The sequence below is a fragment of the Apostichopus japonicus genome, chromosome 9 (genome assembly GCF_037975245.1).
Source record: "Apostichopus japonicus isolate 1M-3 chromosome 9, ASM3797524v1, whole genome shotgun sequence".
NCBI lineage: Eukaryota > Metazoa > Echinodermata > Holothuroidea > Aspidochirotida > Stichopodidae > Apostichopus > Apostichopus japonicus.
Genome location: NC_092569.1, coordinates 25,334,819 through 25,351,804, shown reverse-complemented (window position 1 = coordinate 25,351,804; position 16,986 = coordinate 25,334,819). Strand labels below are relative to the sequence as shown.

General features: G+C 33.7%; 2 protein-coding genes across 4 annotated transcripts in view; both read left to right on the top strand.

Moving 5' to 3' along the window:
- LOC139974128 (uncharacterized) overlaps positions 1–16,986 on the top strand; it is a 99,854-nt gene that overhangs the window by 38,014 nt on the left and 44,854 nt on the right. The gene's annotated exons all lie outside the window — the stretch shown is intronic.
- On the top strand, positions 6,624–16,922 carry LOC139974130 (uncharacterized). The gene is made up of 8 exons (XM_071981071.1): positions 6,624–6,781; positions 11,695–11,740; positions 12,288–12,457; positions 13,120–13,384; positions 13,793–14,004; positions 14,294–14,602; positions 15,060–15,324; positions 16,392–16,922. The coding sequence occupies exons 1-8, from the start codon at positions 6,710–6,712 to the stop codon at positions 16,652–16,654; spliced, it is 1,602 nt and encodes a 533-aa protein (XP_071837172.1). The 5' UTR covers positions 6,624–6,709; the 3' UTR covers positions 16,655–16,922.

Below are 16,986 nucleotides of genomic sequence, written 5' to 3'. Positions count from 1 at the left end.
GTCTCCCTCTCCCTCTCCTTTACTTTTCGTATCCGTTAATTGGCTTTATTTAGCAGTTTTATTTTTGTCACTTTACTTCCTTAGTTTTCCCTTTCGTGTAAAATTCGTGTACGCCATCATTAGATGAAAGGAAACGAAACTAATAAAAGAGCCATCAAAATATAGGAAAACAGTATCCTATGAGGGACAGGTTTCAGTGTTTTCGTATACTGTCAAGTTACACAGTATCCTATGGGGGACAGGTTTCAGGGTTTTCGTATACTGACAAGGTACACAATATCCTATGGGCACAGGTTTCAGCGTTTTCGTATACTGACAAGGTACACGGTATCCTATGGGCACAGGTTTCAGTGTTTTCGTATACTGACAAGGTACACAGTATCATATTGGGGTCAGGTTTCAGTGTTTTCGTATACTGACAAGGTACACATTTAATCCTATTGAAGACAGGTTTCAGTGTTTTCGTATACTGACAAGGTACACAGTATCATATTGAGGTCAGGTTTCAGTGTTTTCGTATACTGACAAGGTACACATTTTATCCTATTGGAGACAGTTTTCAGGGTTTTCGTACACTGACAAGGTACACAGTATCATATGGGGACAGGTTTCAGGGTTTTCGTATACTGACAAGGTAAACAGTATCATATTGAGGTCAGGTTTCAGGGTTTTAGTTTACTGACAAGGTACACAATATCCTATGGGCACAGGTTTCAGTGTTTTCGTATACTGACAAGGTACACATTTTATCCTATTGGAGACAGTGCATGATAATAAATGAGTCAAGTGGAGACATATTGCATGATAATAAATGCGTCAAGTGGACACCTAGTGCGTAATAATGAATGAGTCAAGTGAAGACCTATTACATCATATTGAACGAGTCAATTGGAGACCTAATGCATGATAATTGAAGAATGGAGATCTAGTCTATGATAATGAATGAGTCCAGTAGAGATCTGGTGCATGATAACGAATGAGTCAAGTGGAGACCTATAGTATGAGTGCAATAGTGCAAATATTTCATGAGTTGAAAGATGGAATGTTCCATTCAACGAGGCGCAGCCGAGTTGAATGATAATGAATGAGTAAAGTGGAGACCTATTGCATAATAATAAATGAGTCAATTGGAGACCAAGTGCATGATAATGAATGGTTCAAGTGAATACACAGTACATGATCATGAATGCATATTGCTAATAATAGTGTGTAAGGAATATTCAATTCCCCAAACAATCTGCCCGACTTACTTTTCTTTTTCTTTTACAAATTTAAAAATTTGAAGCAAGAATGTTTCCTAAAATCGAAATCTTCGATATGTGCTCCAATGAAGCAAAGACTCATTTCCATGACATGAATGTGTATATGTGTATGTTGTAAATACTACAAAGGACAAATGGATTCAAAGTGGAAAACGAACGTTCTTATTATGTTATTCATTCAAACTGTTTATGTAGAACGCATTTTAATATAAATTAGGTAATAAATCAGCTATGAGTAGCGGTACCAGCTATGAGTATCGATATCAGCTCTGAGTATCGGTACCAGCTATGAGTATCGGTACCAGCTATAAGTATTGGTACCAGCTATGAGTATCTATACCAGCTATGAGTATCGGTACCAGCTATGAGTATCGGTACCAGCTGTAAGTATCGGTACCAGCTATGAGTAACGGTACCAGCTATGAGTATCGGTACAAGCTTTAAGTATCGGTATCAGCATTGAGTATCTATACCACTTATGAGTATCGGTACAAGCTATGAGCATCGGTACCCAGTTATAAGTATCGGGTAGTGTGACAAAGGTTTCGTGACTACAACACGGACGTTTGTGTTCCGCTGAACATCCTCAAGTTTAATATTGTCAATAACTAACCAAATTGAAACAGGGATAGCCAAACGAATAATAATCGTTATAAATTATGATGTAAAGGAGCTAATTATATTACTATCGAGACAAAACACAGTCTTAACTATATGAATAATAAATAAAAAACATTTCTTTGCTTTGAGTAATAAGATTCCAATATCCTTTGAAGCATTTGCTCATCGCTAATATCAAATTACATTCAAGAATTAAAAAAGTGCAACTTACCAACTTCGAACGTTTAAGTTTGTTCAAGTTGCAGACAGTGACGGCTGGAAAGGCCACGGACTGGCTGTTAATTAACTCAATCTTTGTATTAGAGGCATATACATTCTGCAAAAGCTTTCTCGTCTGCCAACAAAATACTGCAAATGCGGCAGCTACTAAAGTGAACCAAAATATCTTCGAAATGAGTTTCGGTCTTTCAATAACGTGTGGTATTCCATGAGCAGTCGTTACTCCCGCGAAACGCTTTATTATTTCCTTCAAGGATTTTTTATCTGAATTGTTCCCAAAACCAGTTTGGCGTTACTTTTAATGACATGTTTGCGTGTTTTCTTCGAGTTTCTTAAATAACGAATGGATGATAGCATCACTCTGTACCAAAAGTTAGTCAAAGAATTTCAAAATAATTAACTGCACATCAAAGCAACACTGCTGATATTGTGCAACAACGCAGTTAATGTACAGTAACACGACAAAGCATGTACGAAACCCAAATATCAAGTGACGAACATAGATAAAGCAAACTTGAATATATTATAGTCAGAGAGTCATGTGATTGGCTATTGCCATAAAATCAATACGCCCATTTCGATTAATTGGACAAGCTTTATAGATGGATGGATGGATGGATGGGTGGGTGGGTGGGTGGTTGGATCGATGGATGGATGGATGGATGGTGGGGGGTGGGTGGATGGAAGGATGGATGGATAGATGGATGGGTAAATGGGTGGATGGGTGGATGGATGGATGGGTGGATTGGTGGATGGATGGTTATATATATATATATATATATATATATATATATATATATATATATATATATATATATATATATATATATATATATATATATATATATATATATATATATATATATATATATATATATAGAATTAACTGCGAATAACTATTTCATAGCCTTACAATTTTTACATTTTTTCACCCATATCTGTGTGTAAACGCTTCACCAGGTTTCCTTATGAACATTACATTTATAGATTGGAATGCAAGTTTTTTCATATACAATGTTACCATACAGTGGCTGAACGTATCCTATATAACAATATTATACCTCCCGGATGGCCATTGTCCCACATAAATTAAAATGAAGAACTGTAGCCTTTAAATGATAGCATTCAATAATACTAACAGATGTAAACGTTCTGTTAACGTAACACCATCATATGAACAATCTTGATATATGTGAAACTAATACTAAGCAATATCTAAAGATGGTCTGCCGTCGTAAAATGTTCATGAGGCTCATGGTGACACACAAATACACGCCAAATCGGCTACACATGATCCAGCTGCCTGATGTGGCACTGGAATCAAAAGGGAGGCACAGTTACATAGTAAGTTTTAAAAAGTTGATTTTTCTGGGCTTTCCGTGATGAGTGCTATACCTTGTTACAAAATATATAACATAGGCTAGGCTTCCGATTAACTAACAAAACTAACCCGGCTGTGGTAGGAACCTCTTAGGCTATTATGTTCAGTATCATTTTAATTTTCTTTTCAATATGTTTCATAGAGTTAAAATGTTATGTTACAATGTTACCAATGTCTGTTATAAGCATTTTAAGCATTTATTTTTGGTAATTTAAATATTGAATGATCCCCTTTTATCGTGCCTAACTTAATTATTAGTTATTTAATTAGCCGGATTGCAGCCTATTATACTTGCCTAGAAAAAAATGAGCCTGATCCTACCTTTTTCAAAAGCCCATGTTTATTCTTTCTTGGCCTATAAAATTGAAAGAACATTAAAATTACTTCTTAAGTTGTTTTGTAATGTTCGCATCATCTGGCTGGCACTTTGCCTAACTAAGCAATGAAGTGGGCGGGTACTTGTGATCTAACCTTGCGCACGTAAAACACAGCCAGTCGTTTCCCTATATCCTGTTAAAATACTAGCCGAGACCTATGTTCTTGTATATACGTGCACCCGAACCGAATTGTGCAGTTGCTTATAATAGCGTTTTCGACTTGAATATATTGCGCATTTATATGCAACTGTGTTATAACATGATAACACGTGTTATGCTAGAGGCACATTTTATTGCGGCCTGTGTTAAAAAAAATATAAAACTATAAAAATATAAAAAAATATAAAAAATATAAAAATATAAAAAAATATAAAAAACATAAAAATATTTTATATTATGTAAAAATAAAAAAAATAAAAAATAAAAAAATATATATATATGATACCACTACGATTTACTGTATTGTATCTTTAACATATCTAGCTCTCGCATGCTCCCAATACATAACACGTGTTAGTGTGTTATAACACCCTGGCATATAAATGCATAATATGCTACACGTTAAGAGCAAATATAAGCTCACACCTTTTCGGCTTGGGTGCTACGAACATGAACTATTGTCACACAGCATCGTATACGTGCGCGCCAATATCGCAACTACTGAACTATTTGCTGCTATCAAAACCCAACAATCAGAGCACAATCAAGGGATTATTCATAATACTACAAATATAGTGCAGTGAAAATTTCCTAGGCTTATAAAACAGGGAACTATGAGTTGACTATGGGTGTTACATTTCATTAAATGAGATATTATAATCTAACCCATCTGACAGTTTTTACTGATATACTCGTATATTAATAAGCATGTGCCTAGGCTAGCATATACGAGCGATACTACGATACAACTACGAGGGTAGACCGTGGCCTCTTTTGTGCTCCAAAACGAGTGTCACTGTGGTAGATTTTGTGTTACATATCAACTGCCTGATTTACAAAGCATGTCCGTTATTCCATTCTTATGAATAACGTCAAATGATTAGCTTACTTTACAAAATCGGTTGATAAATATTGACCAAGCTTGCAGTGTCTTGGCGTGGCGACGATTTAAATGCATTTGCATGTGACGTTAACAAGTTAACGCTTCTCATTGGTTAACGTCCGTGACATTTAACGAGCTCATTGTCAAATAAGTTCCCACCGCAAAGTTTGATATGCCCCGACCGTGAGGTCATTTTGTTGCCAAAATTGGTGTAAATTTCTTCGTATGTTTTACAGTATAGTTAGAAATTTCCGATCACTACCTTTGACACTCTGTAATGTGTTTGAATAGTGTTTTACAAAGTCTTTACGAGGAGTTAGTGCTTGTTTCATAACATATCAATACATCCCATAGGCTATTAAATCTTTAGCTCATATTATTATTATTAAGTAGTCTGTAAAATATGTAAAAAAAAAGAAACAAATTATTATTATAATAAAGCCACATTTATTTGTCAATTTGACAAACATTGTAGACCATTAAGATGTCATTTCATATTATTTCTTTTATCCATTTTTAAAAGTTAATTGTTTATATTTGCATATCAGTCTGAACTTCGGGAAAAAGTCTTTCGTTCTTTATTATGGTGACGATTTAATCTCAAAGGCATGAATCTAATTAGAGAAATGTTCTTTCAAGTATAGTAAATTAATTATTGTGCAACACGATTATGAAGAGCGTACTAGACATAAACAATAACACGATAACACGCACATTATGCTGCACTATATGATTCTCTTGAAGAAGTGTTACATAAATTATATTGTTTGAATCGATGTAACCACAGAAAATAAAAACACCAAAATGTGGTAAAATTGCGTAGAAAAATATGCAATAAACATTGCCTATCAATTTCAGTGAGCACAAAATATATTATAATTATTTTCGCGGGTTTTATGATTGTGAGATAACTACTTTGTCCTCCGTTCCTAATCTACAATTAAAGAATAAATCAGTTCAGTACCATAACATGAAGAGCCGATATTACATCGCAAGGTAGAATATCATAACTGGTAAGTGGAGCAAAGATCACCTTTGACCCCTGGGACAGTAACCATTTTGTATTAACTGGTGGGAATGTATAGTGTAAGGTGTTGAAACCTCAAGTACATGAAACGATGTAGTAAGCCGTGACCCATCGATTGAGACAATATTAAAATCCCTCCGATTATCCTGGGTTGCCTCTTTTAGTCGAATCGTAAATGGAAACCAGCCTCTTGCACAGTCTTATAATATTATTCACGACTATCACACTTCTCAAAGCAACTTGACTTGCACGAGAAGTTCACGTGAAGTGAGCCAAAATGTACTATAAGGGCGCGTAATAGTTCCATTGTGAAGTGTTACAGAATACGGTACTATAAAGGCGCCGATAGTTGAGACCGTTACGTTTACGTGTGAATTGGCATAGATACATGTTTATCAAACGATACCATAAATACTAGTTTTGAATTTTGGTTATGGTTTTACTGAGCGACCATACACATGCCAGGTACAATTTCGTCATCATTTTATGGCCTTAGACTTTATGGTAATATTATTTGGCTTTCTTCTATTTATTACTGCTTTTTTTTACGGTACTTGATATGGGTCTGATCACATCTCAGAGAATCCGAATGACATATAGTGTACACATATTATATATTTATGTGTCCATAAAGATATGGTAGAACTGCAACTCCGTACCAATACTGTTTCCGTGATGGCGGACAAAATGTCACAATCAGTCATTAAATAACGTGAACTGTGATCACAATGTGTCTGAAGATAGAAGAGAGCGGTTGTCTATAGATATCTTACATTCAAAATGAAAATGTTTCAGGTGAAGCCATTTTCTTTTTTCATTTGGATCCCATGTTTCTGGTGTTTTCAAGATGTGGTAAGTACTGATTTCTTTCTCTTACAAGTGTAATGCTTTCTTCTGCATTGTAAAGCGTAAAAAACTTAAATTATTTCACTTTTCTTTTTTCTTTCACTTTTTTATTTTCATTGACCGACTTGCTGACTGACTAAACGACATGTTCTTTTTTGATTTTTTTTTTTTTAAGTACATATACCAGCATCTTAAACTGCTGATTGTGTCCATATGTCATGACAACTGTATTTTAATATTTCAATATTATTGCAAGATCTCAGAATAATATACATGAAACATCAACATTAACAAATTTCGTGATAACTCCCATTCCACTACCTGTAGCAGAACAAAAATCAGCTACTCCAACCATTAAAATTTCCTTTTACATTTCAGCTGTAAGAAATCGTGTACAAGCATTATCCTTTTCAATGAATACCATGATTTACCACTACTAAAAATAAAAACATATGTTCGCCTACGAACCAGCCATACGTTTCATTCTTCTAGTGTGACTACACCACACGCATTTTATCAATTAACCTTCGTTTTACGTGCCTTCCAAATTTATTTAGGTTCGCTTAAAATGTTTCTTTTACACGATTCTGAATATGTTTTATGCACAATCACAGTCAGAGGAAATTTACCACGGAACTTTTACCAAGTTGCATCTGATTTAGATAATACTAACAGTTTCATCTCCTGTTATGTGTCAATACAAGAAACGTGATATTATGTTAGCCAAATATTGATCAGTACAGACACCGTTATCTTGGTTAACTTTGTGATGTAATAAATAAAGCAATTTTCTTTAAAATCTCGAAAAACCCGAATTGACACCAGGTTCTCGGAACTAGAAATAGGCAATCTATATAAGCTTTTTTGCCATCAACATGTTCCTCTTACAAAGCAGAGTACTTTAAATTAGAAGTTTCTTCAATGAAAGTCATCTTAATTCAATTTGTATATAACCACATAATCTTAAGCTAACTTAATGAAAATGTAATCTGTAGGATTAATCTAGTTGGCATTGAATTGGCATCAAAATGGCAGTTTGAAAGATGACTTGTACTCTAAAAACTAGTAAGTTTCAAATCTAGTGATGCAATCCATAGAATCATTTTTTATATATATATATCCTCTGTTCGACGTTTTACAGACATAGTATTACACCTTGTAGGTTTACATACAACTTTCTAAAGATCTTTATTTTACACCCACTCTATTTCTCTATATACTTGAGTGTCTTTCCCAGTAATATTTCTGATAGTTTGATATATATTCATATTTTGTTATATCCTCTGTTCGACGTTTCACAGATATATAAAAGTACACCTTGAAGGTTTTCATCCAACTTTCTAAATATCTTTATTTTACTCTCACCCTATTATATATACTTGAGTATCCTTACCAGTAATATATCAAATAGTCGCCTAATATATATTCACGATTGGTAATTTCCTATAACTATGTTTTACGTGTAATAAATATAAGTATTTTGTGCTTCTCATAGATATAGAACAGATTCAAGTACTGAAATGCATTGTAAAACATAATGTACTGTTACATTGCTGTATGCAAGTTTGAACACCGGCATAGGTTGAAATCTTTAATTTATTAAAGAATCTTCAATTTAAAATCATTACCGTACCTGCCAATTATCGTGTTGAACGATAAGTTTAATACAATTTTGAAGATTTCCCGCTCCACTCCTTGCCATATATTACTTATCTTACCAGAAAGATTCAAAAGCAAGAGTTTGTGACTTTTTTATCTTCACATATACCAACCCGATGTGATAGTGTCGTCATATAAAATACTTTCACATATGAAATACTTTCTATTGTTATTATAGTTGTTAAAATGAGCCTAAGTATAGGTTTTTGGAAAATTTAAGAATTGTTACAATTAGTGCTATAAACGCTAACAATTGAAATAAAATAAAATACATTGATTCCTCATAATCTCCAGTTACTAAGATATCTTTATAAATTGTTTGACATTTCTTAACTATAATACCCGCTAACATTTAGTGCATAATGATTCATTGTTGCATTTAATGCATGCGTGCAGTAGTGTAGCGACAAAGTATTAACTTGCGTTAGATCTTAGCATAGCAGAATATTAACATAATACTCGTGGCATAATAATATACTTATTTAACATCACATATATTTTTTTATAACATAATATTATATGAAAGTAACACTATATATTATGATACTTTCCCAGAATAACCAAATGTCCCATATAGATTCTTCCTGTTGGTAAATTGCCACTACTTAATTTCCTAAATTGCTTTTAAAAATTTCTTTTAACTTTTATATATTAGTATCACACTTCACTAATCAAACACTCTTCGCAAAGTCAAAATCGGTAATCTATTTAATTAAAATATCCGTTTTGTAGGTAAAGGTATAGATCAGTTTAAACATTGCAACGAGATTATTACTTATTTTTTAATGAAGTGATATGAGTTGCTTTTTTGTGCTTTGATTTGCAAATATTTCCTTTTGCTAAATGAAGTCGAATTCGTTAGAAACTTTATTGTATCAACTTTCTCATACGTTGGGTGATGACTTGTAAATAATACACAAATTATTGACTTTAACATTATTTTCTGTGATAATCGAAAAGCAATCATGTCTTCGCTAACCAGAGAGCTACCTACTAGTATACAAGAACCGTACAAGAACTGTTTATTTGCAACATACTATTGAATGGTTTTAAAGTTGCTGTTGAATAAAAGCCGTACACGGATATGATTTTATTTCAAACAAAACCTCGTGAAGTTCATGCTTTGTAAAATGGTCCATAAATGATGTAGTAATTGAAATTTTTTTCAAAGGTGAGTATTTATTTGAATACACTCATAAATGAGTGGTTTTTAATTTACTTGACAGTCAACCGAAACGATCAATTACAAAGAAGAAATAACTAAATGTAACAATCTTTCATATGCTTTTCAACTGTTGCTTGATTGAATATGTCAATGAACCAAATATCCACCATTTTTTTTATTATAGGCTCAAACACAGAAATTTGTATCAGATTTGAGACAAATTTTGTTCCAATTGAACATATACATTTCATTCTATACTCATTTATGTACTTCTAATTCTTATTGCAGTCTCAAACATTTATATAGAAATCTTTTTTTCCTGATACATCAGTTCGGACAGCTCGTACTTTGTAGGATTTTTCCGACCCAGTTCCGGCTTCAGTTTGATTGTCAAACCTTGTAAAGACAAAGCAAGCTAATATTTATATCACCAACAACATTGTCCATAACAATAAATGTTTAACTTTAAAAATATTTATCATAGCTTCAATTTAAAATATAGCTGGCTGATGGAAGCAAAATAACGCTGCGGCATACTGACCAGAAAGGAATTTACCAAATTTAATTCATAATGATAATATTTATTTTAAATTTTATTTTAAAATATTCTGCTAAAATTATATTGTCGACTATCTCTAATACCATGTAACATATAAGTGATGACCAAACTGACAATTGTTAATAATATAGCAAATCACAGATAACAATTAAGTTAAATGCGATGTGTAGTTTTAATATCAGTGAGACGACCTTTTATTCTTTACATTTCTAACAACATTATATTTAAAATTATGAATTAAACATAGATTCTTCTTGATTATCAGGAATCAATAACATGTAGTCTAAATAATTGCTAACATTTTAAAGAGTCAGTTTCACATGTGTCCAAAACGGTTCGTACAACCCTAACAATACTTAGAAAAAGTTAACGCTAAAGTCAATTTGTTTGTAATTTACTTCATTCAAGGTACAACAACAAGTTATCTCGCTCTTCTTAATTAATATTACTTGGAACAATTTCAATGTCGCTTTAATGTTTTTCATAGCGAAAGGCCGTCAAACCTTTTATAAGTCTTATCAGAACTAGTTTCAGATGTGTTCAAAACGGTTCGTACAACCCTAACAATACTTACGAAAACCTTTAAGCTGAAGTATACATGTTTGTTTTAGTTTACTATATTCTAGATACGATAACAAGATACCTCGCTCTTTATATTCCATATTACTGCATTTGTTCTTTAAATGTCTTTTTAAATGTTTTCATAACGCGGAGCAAACAATTCCGTGTTTTTGTACTGTATGTAAACATTGAAACAAAAGATAATAAAAGGATGCTAAAGCTCACTTTTGTAACCCGTCTCAAACAGGAAAATACGTGCGTGTTTATAATGGCAATATACATCATAATAAACGATTCGTCATAAGTTAAAAGACGACAGGCAGTAAAGATATGAATATAATATTTACTCGAAGCCAGTCGATATCCGTCTGTCTTAACCATAATTTTTTAACTGCAATTAGATACTTTTGTTGATTTACAGTGAGTAGAATAGACAAAGGGTTGGGGTTGGCAAGGTACGTAATCAAATCCAGTGACAGAGAACAAACGCTCGACACGAAGCTAATGAGTTATATTCAGAATTTAAAATAATCGGGGAAATGTAAAGTACATATAGCAATCTTTTAATTAGCAATTAATCTTATTTTCGTTAGATAAATTACATTATGACTGAAATTAATGGCGTTTGTAGCATTTGTTAAAAGCAATGCCGAAATCCGCTTTAACTTTGAATTTCTTTCGCCTTCTTGATATTTTTCAACTTTTGTTCCTGTGTGAATTTATGAGCCGAAGCTATAATCCATAGACCAAGTATGAATTTTTAAATTGACTTTTAGACTTGTTTCCTTGCAAGTCGCCCACCCCCACCCCCTTCCATACAAACACACACACCTTCCAACCCGTGCCAAATGCATATTAACCTCGCCATTAACAAGTATTGGACGTTTATGATTGTCGAAGTACGCTGCTAACATGTTTTTTCTTTATTTCTGTATACGTCTTACGTTGTATTTATTTTGTTTATCTTTTCGACAGATCGCCTTTAATTCTAACCATGATGTAACGAGGGGAATAGACAATGGTAAGATAGCAAAAATATATTTATTTCATAATTATCTTTACTCTACGGCTTATTTTTGGGGGAAGGTGATACTGTGAGATCTAAAAAGAAAATCTCGAAAGCCCGAACATTTTACGTAAACAAATGTAAAACAGCTTGTATATTTGACTTTCATATTAAATGTTTTGAGGTAACTTGAATGTAGCATCTTGCAATATTGGTTATGAACCTGTAAAAAGTAGAAACTTTGATCATTGCTTTCGTTGGTCGATTGCCATTTCCTGTCAAAAAAGGGCCTGGTATTTTCTAAAGTAGATACACACCTGTCAATGGTGAATCTATTCCCGGGAATATTTGAGGCATTATTATGTTATCTTTTTTGTTTTACCTGCTTCTAACATGAAAATCAGTTTAATATTATATCTAGTAATAAATTCAATAACTCAATGCGCTGACTAAAATTTCAGAACTATTCTTAGAAAGACGAACAGTGTTACAAGTTCTTCAAAATGCATGCAGTCCTATAATTAGTCCGTTATAAAAACACTGTGTTTTATCAACCTTTCAGACGCGTCGTTTTTCTTTTACCAACATCCCGATTACCTAAGAGATTGCTGGGATATGCAGGCACGATGTACATCCAATACCTCTAGTGGTGTCTTCTTGATCAAACCAGATGGTTATTGGGAACCGTTTCAGGTTTACTGCGACAATCCAGTCAATTCCAAAGGTTGGACGGTAAGTTTGATTTTACGTACTAATAGTTTGAGAAGTCCTCCTATAATCATTAAACTCAATCTTGTGTGGTTTTTCTAATGGTTAAAGCAACATTTAAGAAAGCTATGAGCCCGAAAGTATATTGTTGCATTTTTTTCCCGGTGACCCCTTTTATATCAGCTAGTGTGGGCTTGATACATATACCTTTGGGCTATGTAGACAATGTACTTCATTATTATCCAGTCTATTAACTACCATGCGTCCACTTTTTCAGTGATCATATAAGGTTGGAAGTGTATACTAGAGATGAACTTCAGGGTGGAAGAGAAAGCTGTCGTTACTCTTATTGATGGGGCGAGTGAACATAAGTTGCGACAATATGTATACTTGGAGTTAGAAATTCTTTTAACTGCTGTGACTTTTTATAGTGGTAGATATATATATATATATATATATATATATATATATATATATATATATATATATATATATATATATATAATTTCACCGAAGAAGAGAGGGTAACAGCAAATGTGGTTTCGCATTTAAAGCAGACGTCGCTACGCCTCTGAGGTAACATCTGGGAACCGCGATAGGAAAAGCAAATAATATTAAGTAGGAATCTATACTTTGACATTTGTATCTCAATAACAAGTGATAAAAATCGTTTTGTCTTCCCATAGATTATACAGCGTCGCTTCGACGGGGCCATTGATTTTAACCGAGATTGGGACAGTTACAAGTCTGGCTTTGGCTTCCTAAATCAGGAATTTTGGCTTGGTAATGAGAAACTATCTTTCTTGACGAATCAGAAAAGATATGAAATTATGATTGAGATGACCACAGCAAGTGGCTCCGTAATTGAAATTTCTTACGACGATTTTCGCATAAGTGACAATTTGGGAAACTACAGCATAGTTCACCTTGGAAAATATTCTGCCTCAACTGGTGAGTTCAATGTTTTCACTTGAAATTATTTCTTATTTTTCTTTTAAAAGATCCAATACTGATTTCTGTAAATTTGCTGGATATTTTCTCGTCTTCTTTAGAACGCCCATATACTCAATAATACAATTAAATAAATTTTAAAAAATGAATTCGGTGGTAGTTTATGACTGTGTCTAGCAACAGCAGTGATTTGAACATGTTTTTATATTAAAATCCCTACAAATGAGTTCCATTTTGATAATATTAACATAAAATAGTGTATTTTTACTTTTTGAATGGATGGGTAATATACCTGCCTTTACTCAAATAAGTACATTCTTTAATCTAACAAGCAAGTGTAGTACAACGTGCAGACCGTTTTCGTTATAATTTTTCTGACCAGTTTTTCGGAATGTTGTATTTTCGCAGATGTCATAACATGGTGTCAACACAACATGATCATTGAAAACTGTGAAAACGCCTGCCAGAGAACATGTGAAACCCCAGGAGATTGCCAGGAAGATAGCTGTGTTAGAAGCAACGGATGTGTCTGTCCACATGGATTCTTGATGAATGGATCTGATTGTGTACCCCAAGAACAGTGTGGATGTTATGTATCAGACGATCGAACAGTTATACCAGTAAGTTTACAAAACCATAAGCTAAAACATGTAAAAATGTAAAACAATAATGTGATCGACAACTCTCACATGCTTCGTTCGATTGTATGAATGACAACTGCCGTCTCTCTTTGACGAACTCCGTTAATATCCTCACGGTATCACCGGCGAATGGTACGGACACATTAAGCGCAGAGATTTCGTCAAACGCGGGTTGGGGAAATGTTGCATTTTTTATTTATGAACCTTCAAAAGCAGGAGTAACCAACTGTAGCTAACGTTTCTATTATAACACTTAATTTGTATACAGGAAGGTGGTTTTTACGTGACATCTGGATGCAGAAGAAAGGGTGTTTGTACCAACGGTCAGATCGACTGGGAGGAAGACTATGCTTGCAGTCCCAACGCGGTTTGTGACATCAGGAACGATATAAGGCAATGCTTTTGTGATGAGAGTTACATAGGAGATGGCCAAATATGCAACGTACCGCCTAAAGATTGTGCGGAAGTTTACGATGCTGGATCGAGAACTAGCGGTATCTATAAAATAAGACCAACTGGATGGACCGGGTCTGCATTCGATGTCTTCTGTAACATGACAGACGGAGGAGGATGGACGGTAAGTTACCATTTTGTTTGATCCACAAATCTTACGATTCCGAAGGCTTTGTAACGCTGGTCACTCTATTTTGCATTAATATTAAATCCAAAATTACTTAATAAGGTGTTCAATTGACCATCCTAGTCTAAGTTATTTTACTGCACAGGGTACGCCGTACAATACTGGTAAAAATATAAGTAGACCCAGAAGAGTGTAATACAACTCAAGTAATCCATGTAATATGTATTCATGTTCAATGAAACTTTATCGGTACGGAAATGATAATCACTTACAATCCTTCGCATAGAAGGATCATTGCTATGTATCCGACTTAAATATGAGAATTAGAAAGTAAATCTATAAGTATAAGTTGTACCTAATATGTTCGAATATGAACAGGAAGTACTATTAAAAGACAATACTTCAAAAAGACATCACGGGTTACATGTTAATCTTCCCCAATTTCTTTTGTCAGGTGTTCCAGCGTCGACAAGATGGTAGTGTCGACTTCTTCCTGTTGTGGGCCAGCTATAAGGAAGGGTTCGGCAACCTTAGCACTGAATTCTGGATTGGAAATGACAAACTCTATTATTTGACAAACCAAAAGAGATATGAAATCCGAATTGATTTAGTGAATAGAGAGTATAATTCGTACTACGGCAAGTTTGATTTCTTCCGCATCAATGATGAGAGTGATAACTACCGACTATCGGGTCTCGGTACTTACAGTGGAACCGTAGGTTGGTGATGAGTTTTCTGTTTCCATAGTTGTGTATTGCAGCTCGTTTTGCATTCAAAATACGTAAATGATCATATTTAGTTCTATGTCTTTCACGGCTACATGTTATTACCTAAAGCTGACATTTATCACTAGTATACGAACAGAAACAATTAACAACATCATTTATCTACGATGCATTTCGTAATTTATGTTGTCCTATGGAAGCGTTCCTGTTAGGTGCTGTATGTTTTGCTTTTAGGTAAACCCATGTGTACCGTCTGTTCGAGATTTAAATAACAAAACATATTCCTTTAAGTTTCATGTATGTTGTAACACAGATAAGACTCAAACTGCATAACTGACCAAAATATCCCTTTGATGACCTAGAATAACAGTGGAATGCTGCATGAAATTGGCTTCAGTTCGTATACAACGTGACCCCCTGCATACTGTGTTGTACCAAAGTACAATGCAACAATACAATAATGATCAATGTACACGTAAAACATATAATACATAAACAAGACTATACAATTTGGAATGTCCTATATATCCGAAGAACAAATTACAGTTCAAACTAGTTTCACCAGATGGAATTATTTGTGACATCTTATTCAGGATATTACGGTACAAGCAAATTAAAGGGATGGGAGTGTTGCCTTCTCATAATATATTCCAATGAGTAAATACCTCAGAATTATATTGCAAAAATTAGCAAGCTTCTTCTAAGAATTATTTATTGTTAAACGGTTCATTCATTTTAAGTAATCCTTTAGCCAATGTTGAACCTATAATAACAAACTGTAGCAAAATGATTTATGTTACTTTGTAAAAAGTGGTGACAATATTAGTTAATATTAATATAATTGGGCACTGGTAACAATAATAGAAAATATTAATATTATTGGGCTGAAACAGTCCTAAACAAGTAATAGGATTAATGCAACGATTATTCTCCAATAATTTGTAAACTGTATTCCTCTGCTTTACCGACATTTAGTTAGGAAATGATAAACACATATCAGTGTTTACTCATAAGTGTTTGTTTTATGTGTTTATATTAACTTTGTGTTTCTCATTTCTCAGATGAGAGGAGCAGCCCGGGTGGAGACTTCTTGCGTTATCACCTGAACCACGAGTTCAGTACACGAGACAGAGACAACGATGCTTATAGTTATAACTGTGCCGATTATTATCGCGCCGGATGGTGGTACAATAAATGCCATTATTCAAACTTGAACGGTGACTACAACGCTTATTTAGACAGTTATTCAGGCATTGCTTGTTATTACATACCTGGACCAAATTATAACATCAAATACAGCGAGATGAAGATACGTCCTGTGTAGCTGTTCACACATCGTATGTTATTTGAAGATATATTCTATATATCAACGTGATTTTACGAGAAGGACTTTAGCAATAACATGTCGGTCCGTAAATACCAATACAATTACCACGAAAGTATCGAATAAACTAATGATACTAATATTTAACACATTAGGATGGTCTTGTTTATCAACAAGTTATCACGATAATATATCGAATTTAAATGACCTAATCGTACTTTATGCTTGTACGAGTCAATAAAGTTCACACCAGTTACAAATGCTCCAAGCAGTTTTATGATCACTTTCTCTTGAAAATATTTATTCCGTAATGTCTTTAGACGCTGTTGTGT